Here is a 23143-nt window from a genome sequence, read left to right as displayed (position 1 = left end):
TAACAAATAATCCAATATATACAGAGAGAGAGAGAGAGAGAGAGAGAGTTTGGTTCAAATGTTTTCAACAAGTATTGTGTGCACATATAGACCAATCAGAATTTAGCACAAATTAAATTTTTAAATAAATCAATAAGGGTAAATTAGTAATATTGCATGTATATTAAATAAATTCCAAATTTAAAATCAAATCAAATCCTTATAAAATTGCAATCAGTTTTTAAACCCTACAAAAACCACCATAACAAAAAGTAATCGACGTCCTCCTCCTTCCTCATTGCTATGGTTGCCACCGACGTGCTCTTTCCCTACAGATCCAATACTTTGAACGAAAAGTTTCCAAGCATCATCTTTACTCATGAGGCTTAACTGAAAAGGAAAATCAACAAACATGTCCCTACAGACATCGAAAGATCGAGTGGTTAAGAGGATCTTGCAGCAGGAATCCCTTGAAGGAATTCCCACAACATCTAAGTCGATCTTTTCCCAGACATCATCAAGGACTAAAAGGATATTCGTTCTGGTAGCTTCCACCCTCATCTTCAGTCTTCGAAGAATTATGTTGGCTAAACTGTGAGTCGTGTCTCCTGCTTCCACTTTTAAATGAAGTATCTTGGCAATCTGAGTTTGAATCATGCTCAAATTCAAGTCCCTACAGACTTGAACCCAGATCACGATATTAAAAGAATTTAGAGAGGAATTGCACAAGTGATTGATCAAGGTTTTTTCCTACTTTTTTTATAGAAATTGTAATTTGTTTTTCTCCCTTTGCACTGATTTCATGAATCTTTCTCATGCTTTTGATGCAATTTCTGGTGTTGTGAAGGTGTTTGGTGTTTACTACAACTTGTTGAAGGTGTTTGGCATTATATTTGAAGGTAAAGCTATGACAAATATATAATGCACAGAAGGTGTTCGATAGAATGCATAAGAGATGTTTCAAGCCAAATTCTCGGTAATTGACTAATTCCATATTTAAAACACACTTTCTAATAATTTTTACAATCAGCATGCTTATGAAATATTTGACCAGTTGTGTCTGTGGTAAGGATGAAATTTCCAAGAAAATATTGCAAACACACCCATGTATTCTGGCATATTCTATGTATTCTACCAGAATATATATCAAGATTTTAAAGAATCTATGCATTATTAAACTTGTAATTCTTAGTAAGATACCATTAGTGTTTATTTTTTACTTCTTCTCTCTTGCATTGTATAAAAAAACCACAATTGGTGTTGTTTTTTAGAAGAAATTAGTGTATTATGATGTGAAAGTTGAGTATGAGGTGTGAATGGATTTGTGTATATTCTGTCAGAATTTATTTATATAAATTCATTCTTTCAGAATGTTTGTATTCTAGCAGAATGTATTTTATGTATTCTGCCAAAATTTATAAAACAAATCTTATCAACAATATTATTTTAGAATGGATTAATTTTTTTGTTAGATTTTAATGGTTTTTTTTTCTTTTTAGGTTTTGAAGAGTTTTTCATTCATGTGGAAAAGAAAGAAAATGTGGAGAACAAGAGTGTCTTATAGTAGAATGTATTCCACCGGAATGTATAAAATAAATCTTAACAATATTATTCTTTCAGAATGAATTAGTGTTTTTTGGTGGATTTTGATGTTTTTGTTGCATTTGTAAAGGACTCGCTTGAAGACCTTATAGGAATGACGTGAAGAATGAATCAATGATTGATCATACTCACAGTTTAAAAATGTTGTTGTTTTTAAGAATTATACTTGTTATTCTTTCAGAATGTTGTTATTATTCAAGAATGTTCGTTTTGTATCACAATCATAGAATATAATTCTTTGATATATTATTGGTTCAAGAATAGATTTTGTATATTGTTTCATAATGTACTTATTCATGTTTTCTTCTTATTTATGTATTCTTAAAGGATGTCATAAACTGTTATTCTAACAGAATGTCATTATAACAAACTTTCATTCTAATAGAATCGCATTTTGACAGAATAAAACAAGTTATAGTTGGTTATAATTACAAATTAAATTAGAACTGAAATTGAATTAATTTAAAAAAAAATCAGAATTATCCCTTTAGTTTCAAATTTTTCTTTTTTTAAATATAGGTAATTGTCTAAACTACTCTTTTAATTAAATTTGAGTGATTATATGGTACATGTTACCTTATTGTAATATCGTAGACCCTCAGATCATAACCATTGATTGTATTCATCTATTGGTCAAGAATTGTACTTACGACACACAATAGATGTAAGAAACAAAATAACCTAGCATATATATATATATATATATATATATATATATATATATATATACATATATATATATATATATAGAGAGAGAGAGAGAGAGGAGGGTTCAATTGAGAAAAAAAAGATTGAGAATAGGGGAATCATTCTCAGCCATTCATTTATTTTTGCCGCAAAAACCTCCATCGTACCAGCGGAAATGGGAAAGGAATAGACATGTGTTTTCCAGCAAAACATGTTTCCTTAAATTATGCTAAGCATTACCTTAATATATACAAAAACATAGTTTTTTCGTTTTTTTTAATTTTTAAGAAGCTATTTTTATCGAAAAATGATTTTTAAATATACCAAATATCATGATTTTTTATTCACTACAAATAGACATCCATATTGATATAGTTTTAAGATAAAATTAAAAAAAAAAAAAACTAATATTTTCTGCTATCGTTATTCATAAATGAATAAAAATGAATCAAGTTTTTACTACAGTACATTCGTTATTCACTTATGAATAAAAACTATGATTAATTTTTTTTACAATTTAAGTATCATTCATATATGAATATAGCATATAATAAACATAGTATATTCATATTTAAATATTAGACGATGCATTCACTTGTGAATATTACATAGTTTATTCACTTGTGAATATTAGATGGTATATTCACTTATGAATATTAGATAATATTTTCATATCTGAATATTACGTAGTATTACATGGTATGTCACATGTGAATATTACGTAGTATATTCACTTGTGAATATTAGATGATAGGGGTGAGCGCGGTGCGGTTCGGTGCGGTTATTAGCTAAAACCTCACCACTAACCGCAAATGCGGTTAATCCATTTTCAAAACCGCATGGTGCAGTTATTTTTGCGGTGCGGTTAGGCGGTTATTTTTGCAGTGCGGTGTTGTTTTTTTTGTGTTGCGGTTATTAACCGCATGGATTTGGTGTCGTTATTTTGTGTGGTTTTTAATCACAGTTTAGAGCTCAAACGGTTTTAAAAGTTCAAACACATTACTTGTAATAATATAAAAACCTTAAGGTATAAGAAAATTAACTTAAATCACAAACAACTAATATCTTAAAAACATCAAACCAATAGTAAGTAATAATAAATATCTTAAAATTGTCTAATTTTACCATTTTTCAAAGTTAAACATAAAATACTTCTGTCTTCTGGTATTTATCCATCTTTCATCCATGAAACCTGTCTTATTTTTAATATTTAATATATTAATAATTAATAAAAAAAATTTGTATATAATATATACGGTGCGGTGTGGTTTTTTTTTTGCGGTTTTTGAAAACCAATAACCGCACCGCACCGCAAGTTTGCGGTTTTTGAAAAAAAGAAAATATCACCGTCGGTTTTTATTGCGGTTGCGGTTTATGCGGTTTTTGCGGTTAATTTTTGTTGCGGTGCGGTTTTTGCTCACCCCTATTAGATGATATATTCACTTATGAATATTACACAGTATATTCACATATGAATATTACAAGGTATTTTCACAAATATATATAATTTTTATATGTTATTCACATATGAATAACATACATACTTGCATATTTGTTTTTTTGTTTTAATAATCATATACTGATTCAGGTGAGAAAACATATTCTATATGAATATAACGTGGTAATTTAGTTTATGCATTTCATCAAACAGTTGGAGTGCATACAATTTAACTTTTTTTAAAATGTTAAAAACATGATACTTTGACTATTTAAATCTTAGAAAATAGTAGATTGATAGAGAATTATATGAAATTTTTCAAAAAAAAAAAACGATTTGATCTTTTTCTAACCTCAATTTTGAAGTTTTATTTGATAATCGATGTTGAATGAATTATATGAAGTGGATTTTTTGTTGATTATCGATGATGTTGATCTAATGACGCTGGGGGTATAATTAATCGTAGATGTTGAAGATCTGATCGTATTCAAGCAGAATTGAAGGTTGGATTAAAAGAACCAAAAATGAATTTTTGTTGTTAACTGTTGAATCGTGTTGATAAACATGTTATTGACGAAGATCAATGATTGATTAGCACCGGATGATGTTGATGATGGTTTAATTGAAGAAATTTGGATGATTGTTGAAGGTTGGAGGAGAAATTTGGATGATGAACGATCGATTACAATTGTGTATTTGATATTGAAGGTTATTATCATATTTACAAGTTTGTAACCGTGTTTTTTTATGCTTAGAATAAATGAGTGGCTGAGAATGATTCCCCCATTCTCAACCTTTTTTATTTTCTCAATTGAACCCACCTATATATATATATATATATATATATATATATATATATATATATATATATATATATATATATATATATATATATATATATATATATATATATATATATATATATATATATAAAAGAAAAAATACATTAATAGATATTCTATCATTTTGAGTTTTCCTACAATTGTTAAACATTTATGTTGCTTTAAAGCTTTAAAACTTGCGTTAATTCATATCTTAGTGGTAATAGTTGTTTATCTATCAAAAGTTTAATGGTTTTTTATTTTGAAATCGAATATTACAGAATGCAACATGTTTATTTCGATAATATTATAATATGTTTTACATTTAATAGTTAGAAATATAGAGTTCCTTGCCTCATCTATTTATTTTAAAAATCAAACTTTTGGACAAGTATAAACAAAGGTGAGACAAATTGGTTGTATCAAAATGTCAACTGTAGTTGGTGTTGTTTGGTAGTTGGTTCCACTCATGGTGAACCATTTCCATATAATAGTTTCCTAACACAAATTGGTATAAACAATATAGTATAAAATCGAACCAAACCAATCTTAGGTTCAATTTACCATTGTTTTCTACGAAATTTCCTTTACAATATTGAATGTTTTATAGAAAAAACTTGGTTAAGTGGCAAGGAAGAAAGATAGAAGGTTTATTTTTTTAATCATTTAGTTTGATAATGACAACAATTGTGGAAAAGTCGTTGCTTCTACTCTCTCTATATATATACTTCATTTCATTCATCTTCATCTATGGAGACCATCAAACAAAATTTGTTTCTCTTAAAATCACGATATTTCCTTAGTTTTTCTCTTATAATTGTTTCCACTATTGCAAGTTTGAATGTTGAGCCTTCAAGAAGAGCAATTTGGAGAGGCAAACTTTGATGTGGTGAAGTGTTATTTTTTATACTTTATTGACAAGGTATCAAGATATTCTTATAGACCCAGGCTATGGAAGCCAATGTGTCTTTATGATTTACTTGTGCATGAAGTTGTTGTTTCGAATACTAATCGACCTTTACAACTTCAGGCATGAATTACTCATGGGACACATTGGCCAACAAAGCTTGGGACTATTAGAATTTCTTGATTCCCTGTTAATCAAGTATTAGAAGCCCAACTTCACCAAATGCATATATGCATCAGTTGAACAAATGGTAATCATGATTATTTTACTTTCACAGCTTTAATTCTGACACTTACTGACTTTTTCTGTTTTGTTTCTATATAATAACATATTTATACTTTCAACTGACAATCAAATTATGTTATTGTTTGGGATGCAACATGAAGACGTTACATCCATAGGCGATGCAGAAAGGAAAGTTTCTGAAAATTGTAATAATCGACACATGGGTGTTACAGACAGTTGGTTTGTAATGTTTTTAGTTTAAAAACATATAAAAATTAAAAGCTTTGTTGTATTAATATGAAATATTTGTTTCATGGCAATTGGCAATAATGGATCCTACATTGCATTGTTTCTTAGTATTCTTTGACCCTTTAACGTTGGCTATTGTTAGGATCCTTATGTCGGAGGGATCTATCTTTAAAGGGGAATAAACCTTAAGCATTGTCGATTTTTGTTGTAGAGATAGCGACCACATTTTTTTATTTCAACATATGGATAAGGTTGACATTGTTTTCAATGCTAACTAAATCTTCATACCCTATCATGATGAAGAGAGGAAAAGGTTTAGAAATATTTTACAAATACAAATAGAAATGACGTTTCACATACATGTCCCATATTTTGATGATCAACAAAGGATTCGTAACACCTTTAGCAAAGGGTTCATTTGAGAAACTGATGATTAAGAATTTGTATTATAAATTTATAAGTTATAACGAAATAAAGGATCCAATTACGTAAATAGAAAACTAATTTATGACGTGGTGGATATTAATTATCATGTTGATATAAATATTTAACCTTGATAAAATCATATGCCAAAATGAGACTGGTACAATAATACAAGCAAGCTAAACAGCTATAATTATAATTACACACACCTAACAAACACTTTGATCTTTTTGTTCATAGAATAATAATAATAACAATAATAATAGTTTAGCCTTAGTCTACTAGTCATCATTTTGGTCTTGTTCTTGTTGTGTTTTAATAGTTGGATCATTTTGTTCATCTGCTTCCTGTGTTGTCCCCAATTTATTCAGACCACTTTCAGTGGAACCTTCTTCTTGTTTCTCTTTCTCTTTCTCTGATTCACTTGGTGTTTCAATTTGAGCATCATCTCCCTCCTGCTTCTTGTTATCATTGTCATCATCTTCACAAGGTTTGGCTTCCGTCTCCACCACCATGGGAGGATGTTGTTCATCCTCCATCTTTTCACAAGATTTCTCTTGCTCTTCTTCTTTATCCCCCTCCTACACAATACACATAGGTAGAAGAAACCCAATTAAAAAAAAAAAAAACATTGAATTCTTTCATTTTTTTTAAACATCATTCAAATGAGACAACCAAACAAGAAACATAAACTGAGAAACTCAACAAGGAAATTTTGGCTTACTGTAATCACAGGAAGTGCTTCAGCTTCAGACACATCCTCCTTAATCACACTGGATTCACTTTCTTTCTGGGAAGCATCATCAACCTTTTCAGTGGGTTTAACATCTGTATCATTATTATTTCTTTCAATTTCAATGCCATCATCCCCTTTACCCTGAAAGAACATATTATAGGTATGATTTAAACATAATCTTTTGGGAATTTCTTTCTGTACGTGATGAGCCTTAAAAACTAAATAAATGAAGTGCTTTTGACATGAACCTGTGGTGATGTCTTGTTGGTATCCTCCACATCTTTAGATGCAGTGGCCTCAGTTTCAATCTGCAGATCAAGAGATGGTGACTTCTGCACAGAATCAGTAACACTTTCTTCAACAGCAGCAGAATCAGTGTCTCCATCCTTGATTACAGGATCTTTCTCTTCATTCTGTAAATCCATAAATCATCAAACCAGTAAGACCAGATAGATATTACTATTACATATATATATATATATATATATATATATATATGTATTATTAAATGCATTCTATTAACCTTGCCACCATCTTGTGAAGCACTGCACTCTGTTTCTGCCTTCAAGCCCTCATCTTTTTGAGGCTGATTAATTTCAACTTCTTCAGAGGGTTTAGACTGAGTCTCTGATTTTGACTCACTTTCAACCTGCACGAATCGTTAATGATATTAGCTACACAAGTGAGAGCAACCCTAAAACACATAACGGTTGTTAGACCCAAAAATGGCATGAGAGAGAGAGAGAGAGAGAGAGATTACCTCCATTAGTTTTTTGGAATCCGAATCTTCCTTGGACTTGGTATTTTCAACAGCATCATCAGTCATTGATTGTGATTCAGTTGCCTCTGAAATGTCTTTTTGTTTCTCGATCTTCTCCCCATGGAGATTTATGGTATCAGCTACATTGCTTGACTGTTGTTTCACATCTGGGGAATCTTTGAGTGGTGTTTCAGCTAACTTAGAAGCAGCTTGGGTGGACTGATCATCATCATCCATGTCCATCATCTTCTGAGCTTCATTTCTTAACATACTTCTTGTAGCAACAGTTTTTCTACTAGAAGAGGCTCGTGTCCTTTTCTGTGGTGGTTCATTAGGTTTTTGCTCCTGAGCTTCTACTGTGTCCAGTTTCCTCCTTTCCCTGCGACGAGGTGCCTCTGGTCTACTTTGAACCTTCCTTCCTCTTCCTCTACCTTGTTTCGGTGCAGATTCAGAAGGAGATTCAGTTGGGGTGGCTACCGGAGTATCAACAAGTGGGGTGGCTACCGGAGTACTAGCTGGGGTGGCTACCGGAGTAGCAACAAGTGGAGTGGCTGCCGGAGTACTAACTGGGGTGGCTGATGGAATACCAACTGGGGTGGCCGCCGGAGTACCAACTGAGGTGGTGACAAGTGAGGTGGCTTCCGGAGTACTAGCTGGGGCGGCTACCGGAGTATCAACAAGTGGAGTGGCTGCCGGAGTACTAACTGTGGTGGCTGATGGAATACCAACTGGAGTGGCCGCCAGAGTACCAACTGAGGTGGTGACAAGTGGGGTGGCTGCCGGAGTACCAACAAGTGGGGCGGCTGCCGGAGTACTAACTGGAGTGGTGACAAGTGGGGTGGCTGCCGGAGTACCAACTGGGGCGGTGACAAGTGCGGTGGGTTCCGGAGTACTAACTAAGGTGGCTGCCGGAGAACTCAAAGTTCCAAGCTCAGAGGCCTGAGCAACAACAGACACCGGTGGCGGTGGTGGTGTCGTGGTGGATGCTGGAGAACTCAATTCTTCAACCCCGGTGGCAACTGGGGTTGCTGTTTCAGGCTCAGTGGTAACTGGAGCGGCTGCCTGAGCACTCGTAGTTTGAAGCTCGGTGACCTGAGAATCAACAGAAACTGGCGGTGGTGGTGGTGTAGCCCCCACATCAGTATCCGGCACAGCCTGACTGACTTCCGGCAAAGTAGAAGATGTAGGTACAGATTCAACAGGGACAGATGGTTCTGGTATCGGTATATCAGATTTCAAGTTTTCAGAAGGGGGTGGTGTTACTGTTACAGCAGGTATACTAACAGTCCCTGGAGCTGCTGCTGGAGTGTTACTGACAGCAGTTGAGGTGGAAACTAGAGGCTCATTGGTGGTGGAGGGAAGTGTTTCTGACATGTTGATTAGAGAAGATGTCCGAAGACCTGGCATAGCTAATACCACATGATGTTGCTTTGTAACTGTATGTTGGGGCTGGGGTTGTGGCTGTGGCTGTGGCTGTGGCTCAGCCTCAGCCTCATCAACTCCACTACTTCCAATTATTTGACCACGGCCTCTACCTCTACCTCGTGGTCTACCCCGACCCCGACCCCTACCTCTACCCCTACCCCTACCACTCCCAGGTGTCACTGATGGAGATACAGCAGACTCTGAGTCATGAGAGGATGGAGAGAACACTGGGATTGAAACGGGTAATGTAGGGGTTGAAAGAGTGCTAGGAGTGGGATTACTCGGTGGGATATTCTGGTTGGGAGGAGTCATGGTGGTTGTTGGTTCAGAAGTAGGAGGGAGGGTAGAGGTAGATAAAGGAGTGATGGTGGTGGCCTGAGGAGATGGACTGATTTTAGGTTGGAATCCGGGGGGTGGAGGAGTGGCTGTGGGTGTGGCTATCGGTTGATAACCAGGAGGGGTGGTGGTGATTGGTTGATAGCCCGGAGGGGGGGAGGTGAGTGGTTTATAACCAGGAGGAGGAGCGACTGTTGGCTGAAAGCCAGGAGGATGACTGGCTGGTGGCTGAAAACCAGGTGGCACAGACAGGGTAGCAGAAGGCAAAGTAACAGTTGGCTGACCACCATCAGAGGGGGTTGACTTGGGAACAGAAGGGGTAGCAACACTAGGAGCAGGAGGAGGAGGAGCAGCAATCTGTAAACCAATCGGATGAAGAGGTGGAGGAACAGGTAATGGAGAAACCTGAAGAGCCGCCATTGGAGGTGGAACTCCAATTCCGGGGAGTTTCTTTTTAGGCGGCCTTCCACGACCACGTTTTATTGGTGGACTTGCCCCGATTTGTTGAACTGAGAAAGCTGCAGGTGGAGGAGGTTGCATTGGGTGTTGTATGTTTGGCAACCCTGTGCCTTCTGCACCAATAACCATGCCAGATTCGCTAGCTGTGACACCAACAGCCAAGTCCCCTTCTTCCTTGGTGGTGTTTGGTGACTCTGGTGCTTCAACTTGACACATTTTCTCAAATTCATCTTCTGTCCATTGCTCCTCATAAGATCGCACCTATGTAAAGTAACAACAAAAATTATAACAGGGATTCAAACAACAAAATGCATCAAAATATATATATATATAAGTTGAGGAGAACAAACCTCCCTTGCTCGTTTTCCTCTTCCATAATTATGTGTGTCCAAGTTCCCAAGCTCACTCTTCCTTTTACCTCCATAGCCAGGTATAACAACTGGTTTTGGAACTTCAATTGCCTTCATAGCTTCACAGAATGATTTCATTTCATCTTCTGTTACAAGTCTAGAAGGAAGGGGAGGTGTGACTTCATCACTTGTCCCCCCTTGTTCTGATACCACCTGTTTCCACAGAGCCTGCACAATTTTACATATTATTATTTATCAAACTGAACAGACAAATGCAGGATGCCTTTTTCTAGGTTAAAGGAAAATAGATTGAAGAGCATTCAATGTAAAAAGGGTATACCATCTCTTCTTCCTGCCTTTTTTTATCGAGTTCCTCAAATACGTCAATTTCAGACTCACTGCCATCATCAAAATTACAAGTATGAATAAATACCACAGCATATTTAAGATTGAAATTTCTGAAAATCAAACTTACTTGAGTATTTAACTAACATCAGTTGGCCACACATACAATAAATGGCATTTCAAAAAGTTGTCAATCATAATGGTTTAGTAAGAACCGGTTTTCATTTGGATGCTTATGTTAATGCATGCAAAAAGATTTTTACCATAGTGCTCAACAAAGTAAATGGTCAATTTTTTACCACATTTCCACATCACGAATACACATAATTTATATAATTAGCAGGTTATGAGTAAGGATACCCTTTCGACAAAGCTTTATGTTATGAATTTCAGTTAGGATAAGCCTTTTGCATCTTGTCCTATCAAATAATTCACTTCCTCACTTTGTTTCTTTTCCCTTTTTCTCTTAATAATTATGGTATGTCATCACAATATTTTGATCAACTATTTTGGTATGTGAAGAATATCAAGAAGATTTTGTTTCCTTCATTGTAATTATTTATTGTATTATTGAAGAATATCAAGATAGTATTTCCTTTATTGTATTGATTGTATTTATTGTATTTATGAAAGTTACTCTATTAGAGTTTATAGATGCTCATATTTGCCTATATATGATTTCATTTTAGAAAAACAATTAGGTCTTTTATTCTTCTCTATAACCAAACTTCATCATAGAATTTTCACAATCATTTTCCTCATCTACAGATTTCCCTTCTGTTTCACATCTACTAATATGATGGTTACAAACAAAAAAGAGAGGATTGCTACTGCTAATATTCTATCTGGTTTGTTGATAATTTACATATTCCAGCCAAGGTGATTGATCTGTTTGGTTGTTCATCCTGTTATTAGTTTGGTTAGTTTGATTTTACTGTGTTCTATATTATGGTGTCAATCTTGAGAATATTAATGTAATATGCTAACCTCCTGGCTATAAGATCATTCAGACCATCATCATTCAAAACAGGAGCAGCTTCCTCTTTCTTACATTCACGCAGCAGGGCCTCCAAGTATTCTCTTCGGTCTTCAGCACTATGATCCAATCAACCACATAAATAACATGTACAGGTCATGTGTGTGATTGTGTGTGTATAACTACATGTATACTCGATAAAAGTAACAAAAACTACCTTGTGTTATTGTCAAAGAAGCCAGCAGTAATGCTCTGATTAGCAACTCCAAGTTTATGCTCAGCTGAAGCTCTAACTTGTTCTTCAACAGATTTAACCTTACATGATCAACACATTTTTAATGAGTTGAAATGTACTTTAAAAGCAGACATGTTAACCTAAAAGATTCCCAAGTAGTGATGTGAATGTGAGGTGAACATACCGTTTCTAACCGAAGAACAAGTACCTCCTTCTTCTGACCAATTCTGTGAGCTCTAGCCTGTGCTTGCAGATCAACCTAACCACACACATGAACATAAAACCATTAAGCATAAGAGAAAATACAAATTACTATTAAATTAGAATAATTCTTTTTTTTTAAGTATATATTGCCTGTGGGTTCCAATCCGTGTCGAAAATGATAACTGTATCAGCAGCTTGAAGATTCACTCCAACGCCTCCAGCACGTATACTATGAAATAAAAAAGGATATATGGAATAAGAAATAGAATTTTTTTTTTTTAAATAGAATACAACAAAATGTTGATTACCTGAGAAGGAATATGAAAAATGGAGATCCAGGTTTGTTAAACTGGTCAATTAAGGAGCCACGATCACCACCACTTGTATGTCCATCTAGGCGAAGGTACTTGTACTGTTTATAATATAAATAATCCTCCATCACATCAAGCAGCCTAGTCATTGTTGAAAACAGAAGAACCTGCATTTTGTACTTCCAATATAAGCATCTAAAGAGAAAATGATAATTACAAAGGGAAAATTAAGGTAAATTACTGATATTATTATACCCGATGATCTGTAGCTTTTAGCTTGGGTAGTAGTCGATCTAACATCTCAAGCTTCCCACAAAATCTTATCACATTAGGAAGAAAATGCTTGGGAATGAAATCATGGACCTGAAATTGAAACAAAACAACATTCATCATCAACAACTCCTGGGAAGAAATGAAGAACCCCACAATGAGTTTGCATTGATAATAGAAGAAAGAAAGAGAAAACCAACCTGTTCTGTATGAAGTTGGCTCAGGTAAGGATGATTACATATATTTCGCAGCTCAACAACAGAATTGTGCACTGATCGACTCTGGTGGAAAGATAAAAGTTAGAGATATGATACCTTAAAAACCTAATTTTAACCAGAAATCAGCTTAATTTTATAATGATTTATGCCCTGTTTGCATGTTTGGGTCATGGGTTCTAAAGGAATCCAAAGAAATTGGAATGGAAAGTTAACAGATTAGTGTCAATGACAAATTTGAGTATTTTATTTCTAGTAAATGTGTTTATTTTGCTTCATAAATAAAAACTGGTAAGTGATCATGTTTATAAAACAATAAAGAGATTACAAAAACCAATAAAGACTATTTTGGTCATTTTACAAAATTTATTTTCCAATGCCTTGGTGCATTCATGCAAACAATACATTTTGTATAGTATTCTTGCTTCAAAACTCAAGTATTATTCATTAAGTCTCGAAAGAAATTGAAAATTTAATTTGTGCTTTGAAATGAGGATGAATATCATGCTCCAGACAGCAAAAGCCGACACCTAAAACAAAGTTATTGCAAAAAATGAACCTTGGTAGCACCAAATGCACCCATATTGTCTTCTACTCTCTGCATCAATATCTTCTGATATGCAGAAGACTCGCATCTTACAAGTCTCTCTATCTTTTCAGGCAACTCATTTTCAACCTATCAAATCAAAAGTTAAAAAAATATATATCATTTACACAAAAAGAATACAACATTAACATCCTTTAATATTGTTTCTGTAGGGATAAAACAGACCTTGTGTTTCAGTCTCCTAAGAACAAATGGTCTGAGAACTTGGTGAAGACGATTTATGATTAATAGATTCTCCTCCTCAGAGAGTAAAGCCTGTGCAATAATAAGCAGAAACTCAAGTTAAGCAAGAATTAATGAAACAAGAATGTGTAGAGATTGATTAAATATAATATAATGCTCACTTCTTCAAGGGAGTTATCTGCGTTACTTTCAAAAGGTTTGTTGAACCACTGAGAAAAATCCTCAGCCGAATTAAAAATATTTGGCAACAGAAAGTTAAGCAGTGCCCACAGTTCCTCAAGATTGTTCTGCAAATTTAGATAAGTGACACAGATTTAGTGCAAAGAATTGTTCAATTATGTGAACTGTTCATGAATTCTAGGGATAGATACAAGATATTGCAATGTACTTCCATTTTTTTGTATTATAGCCTCCTACTTTCATTTATTTATGTTACAAAGTGTTGTACTTCCATTTATTTCTGTTACAAAGTCTGCTCGATTACAGCATTTTTTTTTCTTATTAGACATTATTTTGAAAAATCTACCAATTATAGCAGTAAAAATTACTTGGATTACACTGCTGTAATTAGTAAATTCTTCGTAGTATAATGATGTAATAGAAATCAGTGAAAGTAGGTTGCTTTTTTTGTATTTAACCCTAAAAGATGCCTAGAATCATACTCAAACCTGCAAAGGAGTTCCAGTCAACAGCAATCTGTGAGAGCTATTATAATGCTTCAACTCAGCATTTAACTTGCAAGAAGCATTTTTGATGCGATGCCCTTCATCAATTATAATATAATGCCAATGTATCTTGCTCAGTTTCGGCCTATCATGCTTGTTCATGAGATACTCATAGGTTGTCAAAAGAACATTGAACTTTTGCTGAACTATCTTTTCCCTGCAGTGATGCAAATATATAAAAGAACTTACAAAAATTTTAAAAACAAAATTCAAATTTAAATCTCATACTTGAATAACTTCCTTCGCTCCTCAGGATGTCCAGAATAGACAATTTTGTTAATGGTTGGAGCCCAAAAGTTAATTTCTGACTCCCATCCAGGTAGAACAGAGGAAGGTACAACCACCAAGAATGGCCCTCTATCATTTTTATTTTCCATTAGGTAACACAGTAAAGATATAACCTACACAAACAACAAATCTTACTCATAAAAGGGTAAAATGTAAACAAAAAAAATGATTTTAAAGGAGCCTTATACTACCTGAACAGTTTTCCCCAGGCCCATTTCATCTGCTAGAATTCCATTCAAATGGTTGTTGTATAGTGACAGTAACCATCGTAATCCATTCATCTGATACCTAAAGACAAACAATATTATATAAATATAAGATAAAAGAAAAAGAGTATGATTACAAAAAAATTCAGTTTCTCAAATAAAATCTGTTGATTGTTTTTGCAACTTATTACTTACTCTCGCAATTTTCCACCAATGAGAGTTGCTGGCTGCTCTGCTACAAGTTCTTTGACACTGCAACATGGAACTGATGATGAGTTTGAAAAAATAAAATAATTGATTAAAGCCAAGAGCAATAACATTGCTATTTCTTGCATTTAGCCTTATTTTACATTAATGCAAGAAAAAGTGATGGGCTACAAAAGGGAAAAAAAGGAAATACAAAAGTTAATGAAGTACCTATGAGCCATCAAATAGTACTTTTCATTGCTCTCCATGTAATGCTGTAGAAGCCAAAATATTTTGTTAATAACATATTAAAAGGCAAACAAAGGTTATAAGAGTGTAAAGTAACAAAAGATAGAACATACCTTGGCCTGATCTGTTTCGTCTTCATTCTCAATAGTAAATTCACTGTTATCATTTAGACCATTATCTGCTTCAAAGGCTCTGCTGATAACTTTTGCCTCTTTCAGCTTTGATCCAAGCTTCTGGAGATACTTCTCAGTCTCTTTCAATAGTTGCTTCACTCGATCCGATTTTGCATCCTATAAAAGCAATTTTAATTTTAAGTTTTTTTTTTTTGAATTCGGATCTTTGTTGAATTGTATTAATAATATCAGAGCTCACCTTAACCATCCGAAGATAACCCTCCACATCATTGATTTTTAAAAGATTGATCTTTTCCCTTTGGATTCTGTCAATCTTCTCCCGATAAAGTCTTTCTTTCCTTTTATGGAACTCTCTTACATACTTGTTAAACCCCTTTGCCCTTTCTCTCCTATATTTATGTAAATCTTCCAGTCTTTCCCTAGACAACAGTGATTGAACCACATTATAGAACTTCACAAAAGTTGAGAAAAAGATTAAGGGGCGTTTGGTTGGCAGAATGTTTTTTTGGAAGGAATTGGAATCTGATTATAAATAGCAAAATACAATACATACTTGTGTGATTCCAGTTCACCAAAGAAATCCTTTTGTCTTTCTCGAATTCTTTTTTGTCTCTCTTCCTTCATCTTCTGTTCATACCTCTCGAGTTGCTTTGATCTTCTTCCTATCCTATGTTTCTTGATTGATTTCAAGCGATCCATCTCATTAGATATAGGTCTAAAAAAATCATTCAGTATATCACTGCAACAAAACAAGTATATAATTAATATAAATCACTAAAAACATTAAAGATAGAATATAACAACTCATAAACATGCTAAAGAAAAGAAATTACTTCCTCAGTCGACGCTGGAGATTCAAAAGTTCAAGCTTTTTTAACTCAATGACACTTTTGGTTTTTGCAGAAATGTCTTCAGAAGAACTAACTGTTTCCTGCATAACAATTGTCAAAAAAAATGAACCTAGAAACATATAGATACAAGTAGATTTAGCCAACAACATGAAAAGCTTAAAATATTAGCAAACCTTTAACTTCTCAACACAAACCGAGATCCTTTGCTCTGTTTTCATCTTTTTAGCTTTCCAATTATTATCAGCAGCAACTTTTCTCTTTTTGCAATCTGCAATCCATTTTTCAGATGTAGTATACTTTGGTGATGCTGGTGAAGTACTTAGTTCAGAAGTATCTTCTCCTTCCCGATTGTTTCCTGCTACAATAAACAAAGTCTCTTAATACAGAACTTTAAAATGTAGAATCTTTATAGTTTTTATGAAAAGAATAGTACCAAGTATTACATCCTTTTCAAGAACATTAGCATTCTTCACCACAACCATGTGCCTTTCACCTTCCATTCCTGAATGAGGCTTCCAGCTTGGCAAATGACTATTATGCCCAAGTCGATTTCCTTGGGTATCAGCATGTAGTGGAATGTTGATAGGGTCTGATTGTGCTACTTTGATTGCAGATGTCTGTAGTTCCTTTGTTTCAAAGACTGGCATTTCTGGCTCAATTTTTCTTGGAATCATGGTATTTCTCATTCCCTCCACATGTTCAGGGAGACCATAAGGTGGCTCATTTTTATCTATCATTTTGTCGAGTTTTTCGCCTTCTTTCATTTCTGAAATGAATCCACTGCTGCTCTGGCCTCCAATAGATTGGTCTTTTCCCTTTTGGTCAATGTGTTCTTTGCTAGATGTATCTGCAATACCACTTGTTATTTGCACATGTTTCAATTGCATCTCATAACTTAACAAAGAAGTAGAAATAACATAGTAAATTATGAATATAGTCCATGTTCTTTATGATTTCTCCAATAATGAAACCTTTTTTTCAACTTTGATCCTTATTTCACGGCTTCCTATCGACTTTGGTCACTGAAACCTTGAAATAAGGACAAAAACTGAAAAATATTTCAATTTTGGACTGAAAAACTGTAAAAATCAAAGGGCACATGAGAATCATAGCATGCCTGCATATCTTAAATTTGTAGAAAGCAGCCAAGACATGCTTTTTTGAATGATAGTCTTTCAGATAGTGAAAGATTAATTTGTTAAAGGTGGAAAAAGCAGTTACCTTCCTTGGAAAAGAAGTTCCCCAGTGCAATCTCAAGATGCAACTTTTTAGGCATTAAGTTATTCCTGTATGTCAAAAGTGGTTGGTTAAAGTTAAGTAGGAATAGATTAATAGAATAAACAATCAGATATTGAACAATGAAAGGATTAAGAGTGTTCATTAGAGCAACCTGAAGGCTAAAAATACAAGACATTGAGCTCTGAGCTGTTTCAAATGATGTTCCTTAAAAGGCATGGAAGGTCCAGCTGGAGAAGCCTGTACGACTGGTAACTTTCCAGTATCTCTTGAAGCTTCATTTCGAAGCAATCCCATTTCAGCAACATTGTTTGAGATGCCACCCTGTCAAAAAAAGGTCATGAGAACACAATATCTAACTGAATATTTTTTAATGTTAAGAGCATAGAACATCATAAACCACATTGACAAACTGGTTGTCAATAATCTAACTGACAGATTGTCTACAATTATTCTATTCTAAGTGTGTCTTCCCAATCTTTTATTGATTCAGTTGATTTTGACTTATATGGGGGCAGAGATGATGTGTGGTCAAATTATTACAAGGTCAGTCATCATCAAATCCTAACAGGTAGACTAGGAGGGTGTTTGGCTGTTCATCTAAAAATGACTTTTTACTTATTGACTAAAGTCAATAAGTTAAAAAAAAAGTGTTTGGGTATAGAAAAAGGCCTTTTAAAACAACTATTTGTTTAGTCTTTGAAAAGGAGATTTCAAGAAGTCACAATTCCTAACTTCTTGAAACAACTTATGACTTATTAGGTTTACAAAGTAGATAAAAGACAAAATTAAGCCAAACACTTTTTACCTTATTGACTTTTGCAACTAGAAAAGCTAATCCAAACACTTTTTTAAAAACCCATTTTCAAACCTTCATAAGTCAATAAGTCCTTTTGGGTAAAAGACCTTTTTAACTACAAAATGAAATCCCAAACACCCTCTAGGACTAACACATTAACTCATCATCATCCAGAAGGTCTTATTTTAACCAAAATGGTAGAAAAAGCATACTGGAAGTGTCTTGCTTGCATTTGCCATCACATTTGAAAATCCTCCTTCATGATCCAATGCCTTTCCAGCTGGAGTTTTATGCATCAACATTGCAGCAGTCTGGTTATCATATGAATTGCTGAACTGCATTGATAGTGGGTTCCCAGGTTCTGATGATTCATATGAACCAGAGAGACCAGCATTCGATCCATGACTCTTCATAGCTGTAAAAAGTGACATGGTTATGGTTAATATTACACTAATTATACACTCTAATTCTTATTTGTGTGGTTCAGTCCATGCAAAGCAATAGGAACAGAAGCCATTAGGAAGAGAAAAACTTAATACTACACTATAAGCATACACTAGAAATTTGACCAAAACTTAGGATTACATGAAGAACTTCAAATTCAAATACTTACAGTTAAGTTGATTTGCAGATCCTTGATAGATATCATGACCAGCACTGCTAGGACCATGTAATGGTTTGCTTGAAAATGTTGCAATTTTTGCTGTGTCTTCAGTAGTTAGAGGTTTTTTGGAGTCATTTTCCACTGCAGTTTGCTGTGAAGGACCTGCAATTTAATTTATATCCTTGTAAATTGTAGAAGAACATTACAAAGAAAAATAGAAGAGGCTAAAACAATACAAAATTAACTACTAGAACAAGATGATTTGCAAACCTGCAATTTGGGATAAGGATGAATCTCCAGGTTGACTCCCACTGGTCAACGGTTGTCTTTGTGACATTAAAGCTTCAATGTCAAGACCATGTCGATTTATAACTGTCTCCATAGCCCTTCAGAAGATCAAAATAGAGCATCAGACAGAATAAAAAGTGGGATTTAAAATATCTAGAAATGGTGTTGATGATGATCTTACCTTGATATAACTTGGTATGGCATTGAATTTTCCTTTCCACTGGATCTCATATGCTGCAAAATCTGTGAAACCAAGAAAAGAAATAAGAGGACAAGACAATGTTACAAAGCAAGACATAACCAACAAAAAACATTTATAAGTAACTTGTGTCAAGATAAAAGTTTTGGTGGAAAAGTGTTTGACATTCTTATAGATACGAGGAAAAAGGATGAGATGATGTTATCATTCTCAGTAGGTCTTAGGTCCCACATAGAAATTTATGTCTCTATTTAACAAAACATCAGATAATTATTTATTGTGTCTCCTAGATCACCCTCCCTTTTAGAAATATAAACTCAGATAACAAAATATACTACTACTTGTTAATTGTTATGAATCTGGAGTGTAATGTTAAGTGCACCTAATTTAATAGCATATAATATTTGTGTTGTAATGCTGACATGATAATTCCCTACAACAGAAGTCTGGCTCTACAACCTTTGACAATAACTTGCAAAATCAGAGCTCTACCAACTAAGCTAATATCCCTCAAGCCAAGTAAAGCATGCATAAAGTTCTCAGACTAATTGTTGTTTAGCACTGTAAGCTGTAGTACATAAGAATTTCAAACTTGGATCACCATACAAAGTGATCCAAGCACACTACTGAAATGTGAAAGTGCAAAACATTACATATCATGCATCTTGTAGTTTGGATATTAAAACAGTTGGGATATTCAACAGGTTTACTTCTAAGTGGTAGGCATGAGCTTTGCTAAAATGTTCTTTCCATCTTCAACTAATTAGTTTTGAACAAGTACGGAAATTTTGGCAGTTATGCATGCACAATAGATTGACAATACTGCCAATTGAGTTGGGTATATCCATTAATGATTTAAGAAACCATTATCATAGAAATTACTCAAATGAAAATCAGAAAGATAAAAATGTGAAGACAATCATGCATGTGACATACCACATGTAGTTTTGTAGCCAATTTTGTGGGCTCATCGGTGGATTCCTGAATAAGCTTATGCAGGAACTTTGCTGCTTCCATCTCAACATTTTGGGGAGTTGCTGCCATATTTACTCGTATCTATTCAATATTAGCAAAAGACAGTTACTACATGTAGGCGATGTAGCTTTTCCAGTGCAGCAGTAAACAACCCCGAGAAAGGTTTAATATCCCAACTCAAAATTAGAAAACAACACATATCAACAACAAATACGTTATACTTTTAACAAAAGCCATATTAAGATAGATTTTTACAGTCAAGGATTTCAAGCAGATACTATAACAGCAAATGTATCAAAAATGGGGTTTCTACTTCCATAAAAGTCCCAAACATCAGCTAAAACGGGGGTCTTAGGGCACAATTAAGCGTATATTTAATTGAACTACCTGATGTACCTAAAATGGGTGCGCGATCCTCGCGGAGTTCTACTAAACCAGTCGGTTGCTCACTTTGTTTTGAAACGTATAGTTGCCAAAATTCATCTCTCCCACAAGCATATATATGGTTGTTCTTCGATGCTTGGTTCGTTTGATTTCACATCGCATACTTCCTCTAGGTCAAATGCATATATATCGCACAGAACTCCGATTTTCCAATTCGGGAATTTAGCAATGAACACAGGTTAGGGCAGGGAGTGGATACGCGATGGTGGTTGAAGTTCTTACGGGGTTTTTTTTGGATGTAAATAAAGAATTTGGTGTAGAAAAAAGATACACTTTGTTCCACACATTTTAGGCTTATACCAGAAAACATCCCTGTACTATTAAAGCCAACTTAACTACCATATTTTCAAAAATTAACTCGGACCGTCTCTGATATGTTTAAAACTTGCACGTTTTGTCCCTACCTAACATAAAATGACTATAGTGTCCTTCCAAATTTCTTTTTTGATTTCTTTTTAGTTTGTTTATTACTTTTAATATAAAAATATTTAAAAAAAAATGGGGACCCACACCCATCGCTCCACCTTCAACTCAGGTACGTGTATTTCATCTGTTCCACCTTATTCCAAAACCCCATTTATGAACCCTAAAGAGCACCGCCACACTCCGATCAACGTCACCAGCGACACTGATTGAGCACCGGAGGACATAAATCGCCACCGAAAACCCTTATTGTCGGAGCAACCGTCATGCCATCTATGTGAACTTGAAACCCAAACCATCACCCCAAGATCTACCTGTAAATCTGGAGTACACCCCAACTTCGAAGCAACTTTCTTACCTCTCTTCTCTCACCGGTCTTCTTCCCCTCATTGTTTTACTTAGTCGGTCACCAGCAGATTTCGAAGTTGGGATTCCATACATTGGGTTTGGATTCGGTGTTTTAAAAATCAGGTTTTGGAAGATGGAATTTCAAAAATCAAGTCACGGGCAGATTTCAAAGTTGATATTTCATTTCACTATATTCACCTCCGTCGGAAACCACCTCCCCCCCCCCCTATTCTTTGATTCTTTGAATCTAAAGTTATTGTGTTCAATTTATTTTTCTGATCTCATTTGTATGTAGCTTAAGTCTGGGTTTCGATTCTCAAACTGAAACTAAAAAGTTATTGTTGGATAAGATGAGCACTGGATTTCGGCGAAGAGGCTCTACAGCGACGATGACCACCATTTGTAGGATTTTGATTTCGATTTCAATTTCTCGAACCATTTTCGATTTCGTTTTGTGGAACTAATTGCGAGTTTCTTTTTAATTTTGGTTCCTTTTGTGCTCACTACAGGTGGTTGCTGGAGGTAAAGGGTGGTGGCTGCCTGAGGTGGTTCCCCGAGCTGAAAATGAGGACAGGGGAGAGATGGAGATATAAGAATGATGGAGGTAAAGGGTGGTGGGTTTTATTGGAAATCAAATTTAGCTTGGTGTATGTTTTTATGTGTATGGCGTGTTCAGAAAGAGGGAAGGAGTAGTCTTTGATGGCTAGGATTTAACCACCGGAGATGAGAGTGGTGTCGGAAAGGTGGTGGTGTCGGGAAAGGTATCTTGTGAAGAAGGGGGTGGAAGGGAAGGGATAGGGGAGTGTGAGAGGTGGTTGCCCCCACCAAACTATAAATCACAATATTTTAGTTTTTCTAAGTTATAAATAGTAAATAAATATTTAAAAACCGAAAAAGAAATAGAAAAGGGCAATATAGTCATTTTATATCTATGATGGACGAAACATGCAACTTTTAATTATATGAGGGACAGTCCGAGTTAATTTTTGAATATAGGGACTAAACGTGCAATTTGACACTTTGATCAGGGACGAATCATGTAATTTACTCTAAATGAAATAAACTTTACACCATATGGAGGAAAGTGAATTCCTTCCAAAGTTGGATGGAAAACATTCCTTCTCATCAACAAAAGTGGCAGATTACAAAATACCCCTTGTACTTATCAGAAGACTCACTACCACTACCATCACCACCATTACCATCACCGACTGCCACCGCCGCCGCCGCCGCCACTACCATCACCACCCTCACCACTACCACAACCGTTTGTCACCGCCACCTACCACCCATCACCACCGTCATCGCCGCCACTACCACCACAGTCGTTGCCACCGACCACCACCACCACTACCGCCGCCATTGCTGCTATCGACCACTACCATTATCATCGACACGAACGTTGTCACCACTGCCACTACCATCACCCACCCCCACCACTACCA

At 34.9% G+C, this 23143-nt stretch overlaps 2 protein-coding genes across 2 annotated transcripts; both read right to left on the bottom strand.

Moving 5' to 3' along the window:
- Positions 1 to 213: 213 nt before the first annotated feature.
- Positions 214 to 636, bottom strand: LOC111909178 (probable disease resistance protein At4g14610). The gene has a single exon (XM_023904962.1). The coding sequence runs from the start codon at positions 634 to 636 to the stop codon at positions 214 to 216; it is 423 nt and encodes a 140-aa protein (XP_023760730.1).
- A 5788-nt stretch (positions 637 to 6424) lies between these two features.
- LOC111909195 (chromatin structure-remodeling complex protein SYD) lies at positions 6425 to 21158 on the bottom strand. Its single transcript, XM_023904979.3, has 36 exons — positions 20871 to 21158; positions 20445 to 20564; positions 19491 to 19552; positions 19292 to 19407; positions 19031 to 19183; positions 18630 to 18832; positions 17773 to 17942; positions 17604 to 17668; positions 16816 to 17229; positions 16556 to 16740; positions 16365 to 16462; positions 16085 to 16270; positions 15770 to 15950; positions 15511 to 15687; positions 15380 to 15423; positions 15158 to 15214; positions 14948 to 15044; positions 14697 to 14869; positions 14412 to 14625; positions 13905 to 14030; positions 13726 to 13815; positions 13513 to 13629; positions 12939 to 13019; positions 12724 to 12831; positions 12466 to 12635; positions 12308 to 12386; positions 12138 to 12212; positions 11936 to 12033; positions 11730 to 11837; positions 10738 to 10795; positions 10398 to 10625; positions 7828 to 10308; positions 7591 to 7716; positions 7316 to 7480; positions 7056 to 7208; positions 6425 to 6912 (listed from the first exon to the last, which is right to left on the bottom strand). Exons 2-36 carry the CDS (start codon positions 20550 to 20552, stop codon positions 6613 to 6615), a joined length of 7266 nt encoding a protein of 2421 aa, XP_023760747.1. The 5' UTR covers positions 20553 to 20564; positions 20871 to 21158; the 3' UTR covers positions 6425 to 6612.
- Between the last annotated feature and the right edge of the window lie 1985 nt (positions 21159 to 23143).

The sequence above is a fragment of the Lactuca sativa genome, chromosome 8 (assembly GCF_002870075.4).
Source record: "Lactuca sativa cultivar Salinas chromosome 8, Lsat_Salinas_v11, whole genome shotgun sequence".
Lineage (NCBI taxonomy): Eukaryota > Viridiplantae > Streptophyta > Magnoliopsida > Asterales > Asteraceae > Lactuca > Lactuca sativa.
This window is presented reverse-complemented; position numbering and strand designations above follow the sequence as displayed.

Excerpts from the sequence above, each read along its gene's own strand:
- LOC111909195 (XM_023904979.3), bottom strand. The coding sequence starts at position 20,552 with ATGGCAGCAACTCCCCAAAATGTTGAGATGGAAGCAGCAAAGTTCCTG. Across the intron at positions 15,951-16,084 it reads GGTGAACTGGAATCACACAA|GGAAAGACTGGAAGATTTAC; the intron begins GTATGTATTGTA and ends ACTGTTGTCTAG. Across the intron at positions 15,688-15,769 it reads GTTATCTTCGGATGGTTAAG|GATGCAAAATCGGATCGAGT; the intron begins GTGAGCTCTGAT and ends TTGCTTTTATAG.
- LOC111909178 (XM_023904962.1), bottom strand. The coding sequence starts at position 636 with ATGATTCAAACTCAGATTGCCAAGATACTTCATTTAAAAGTGGAAGCA.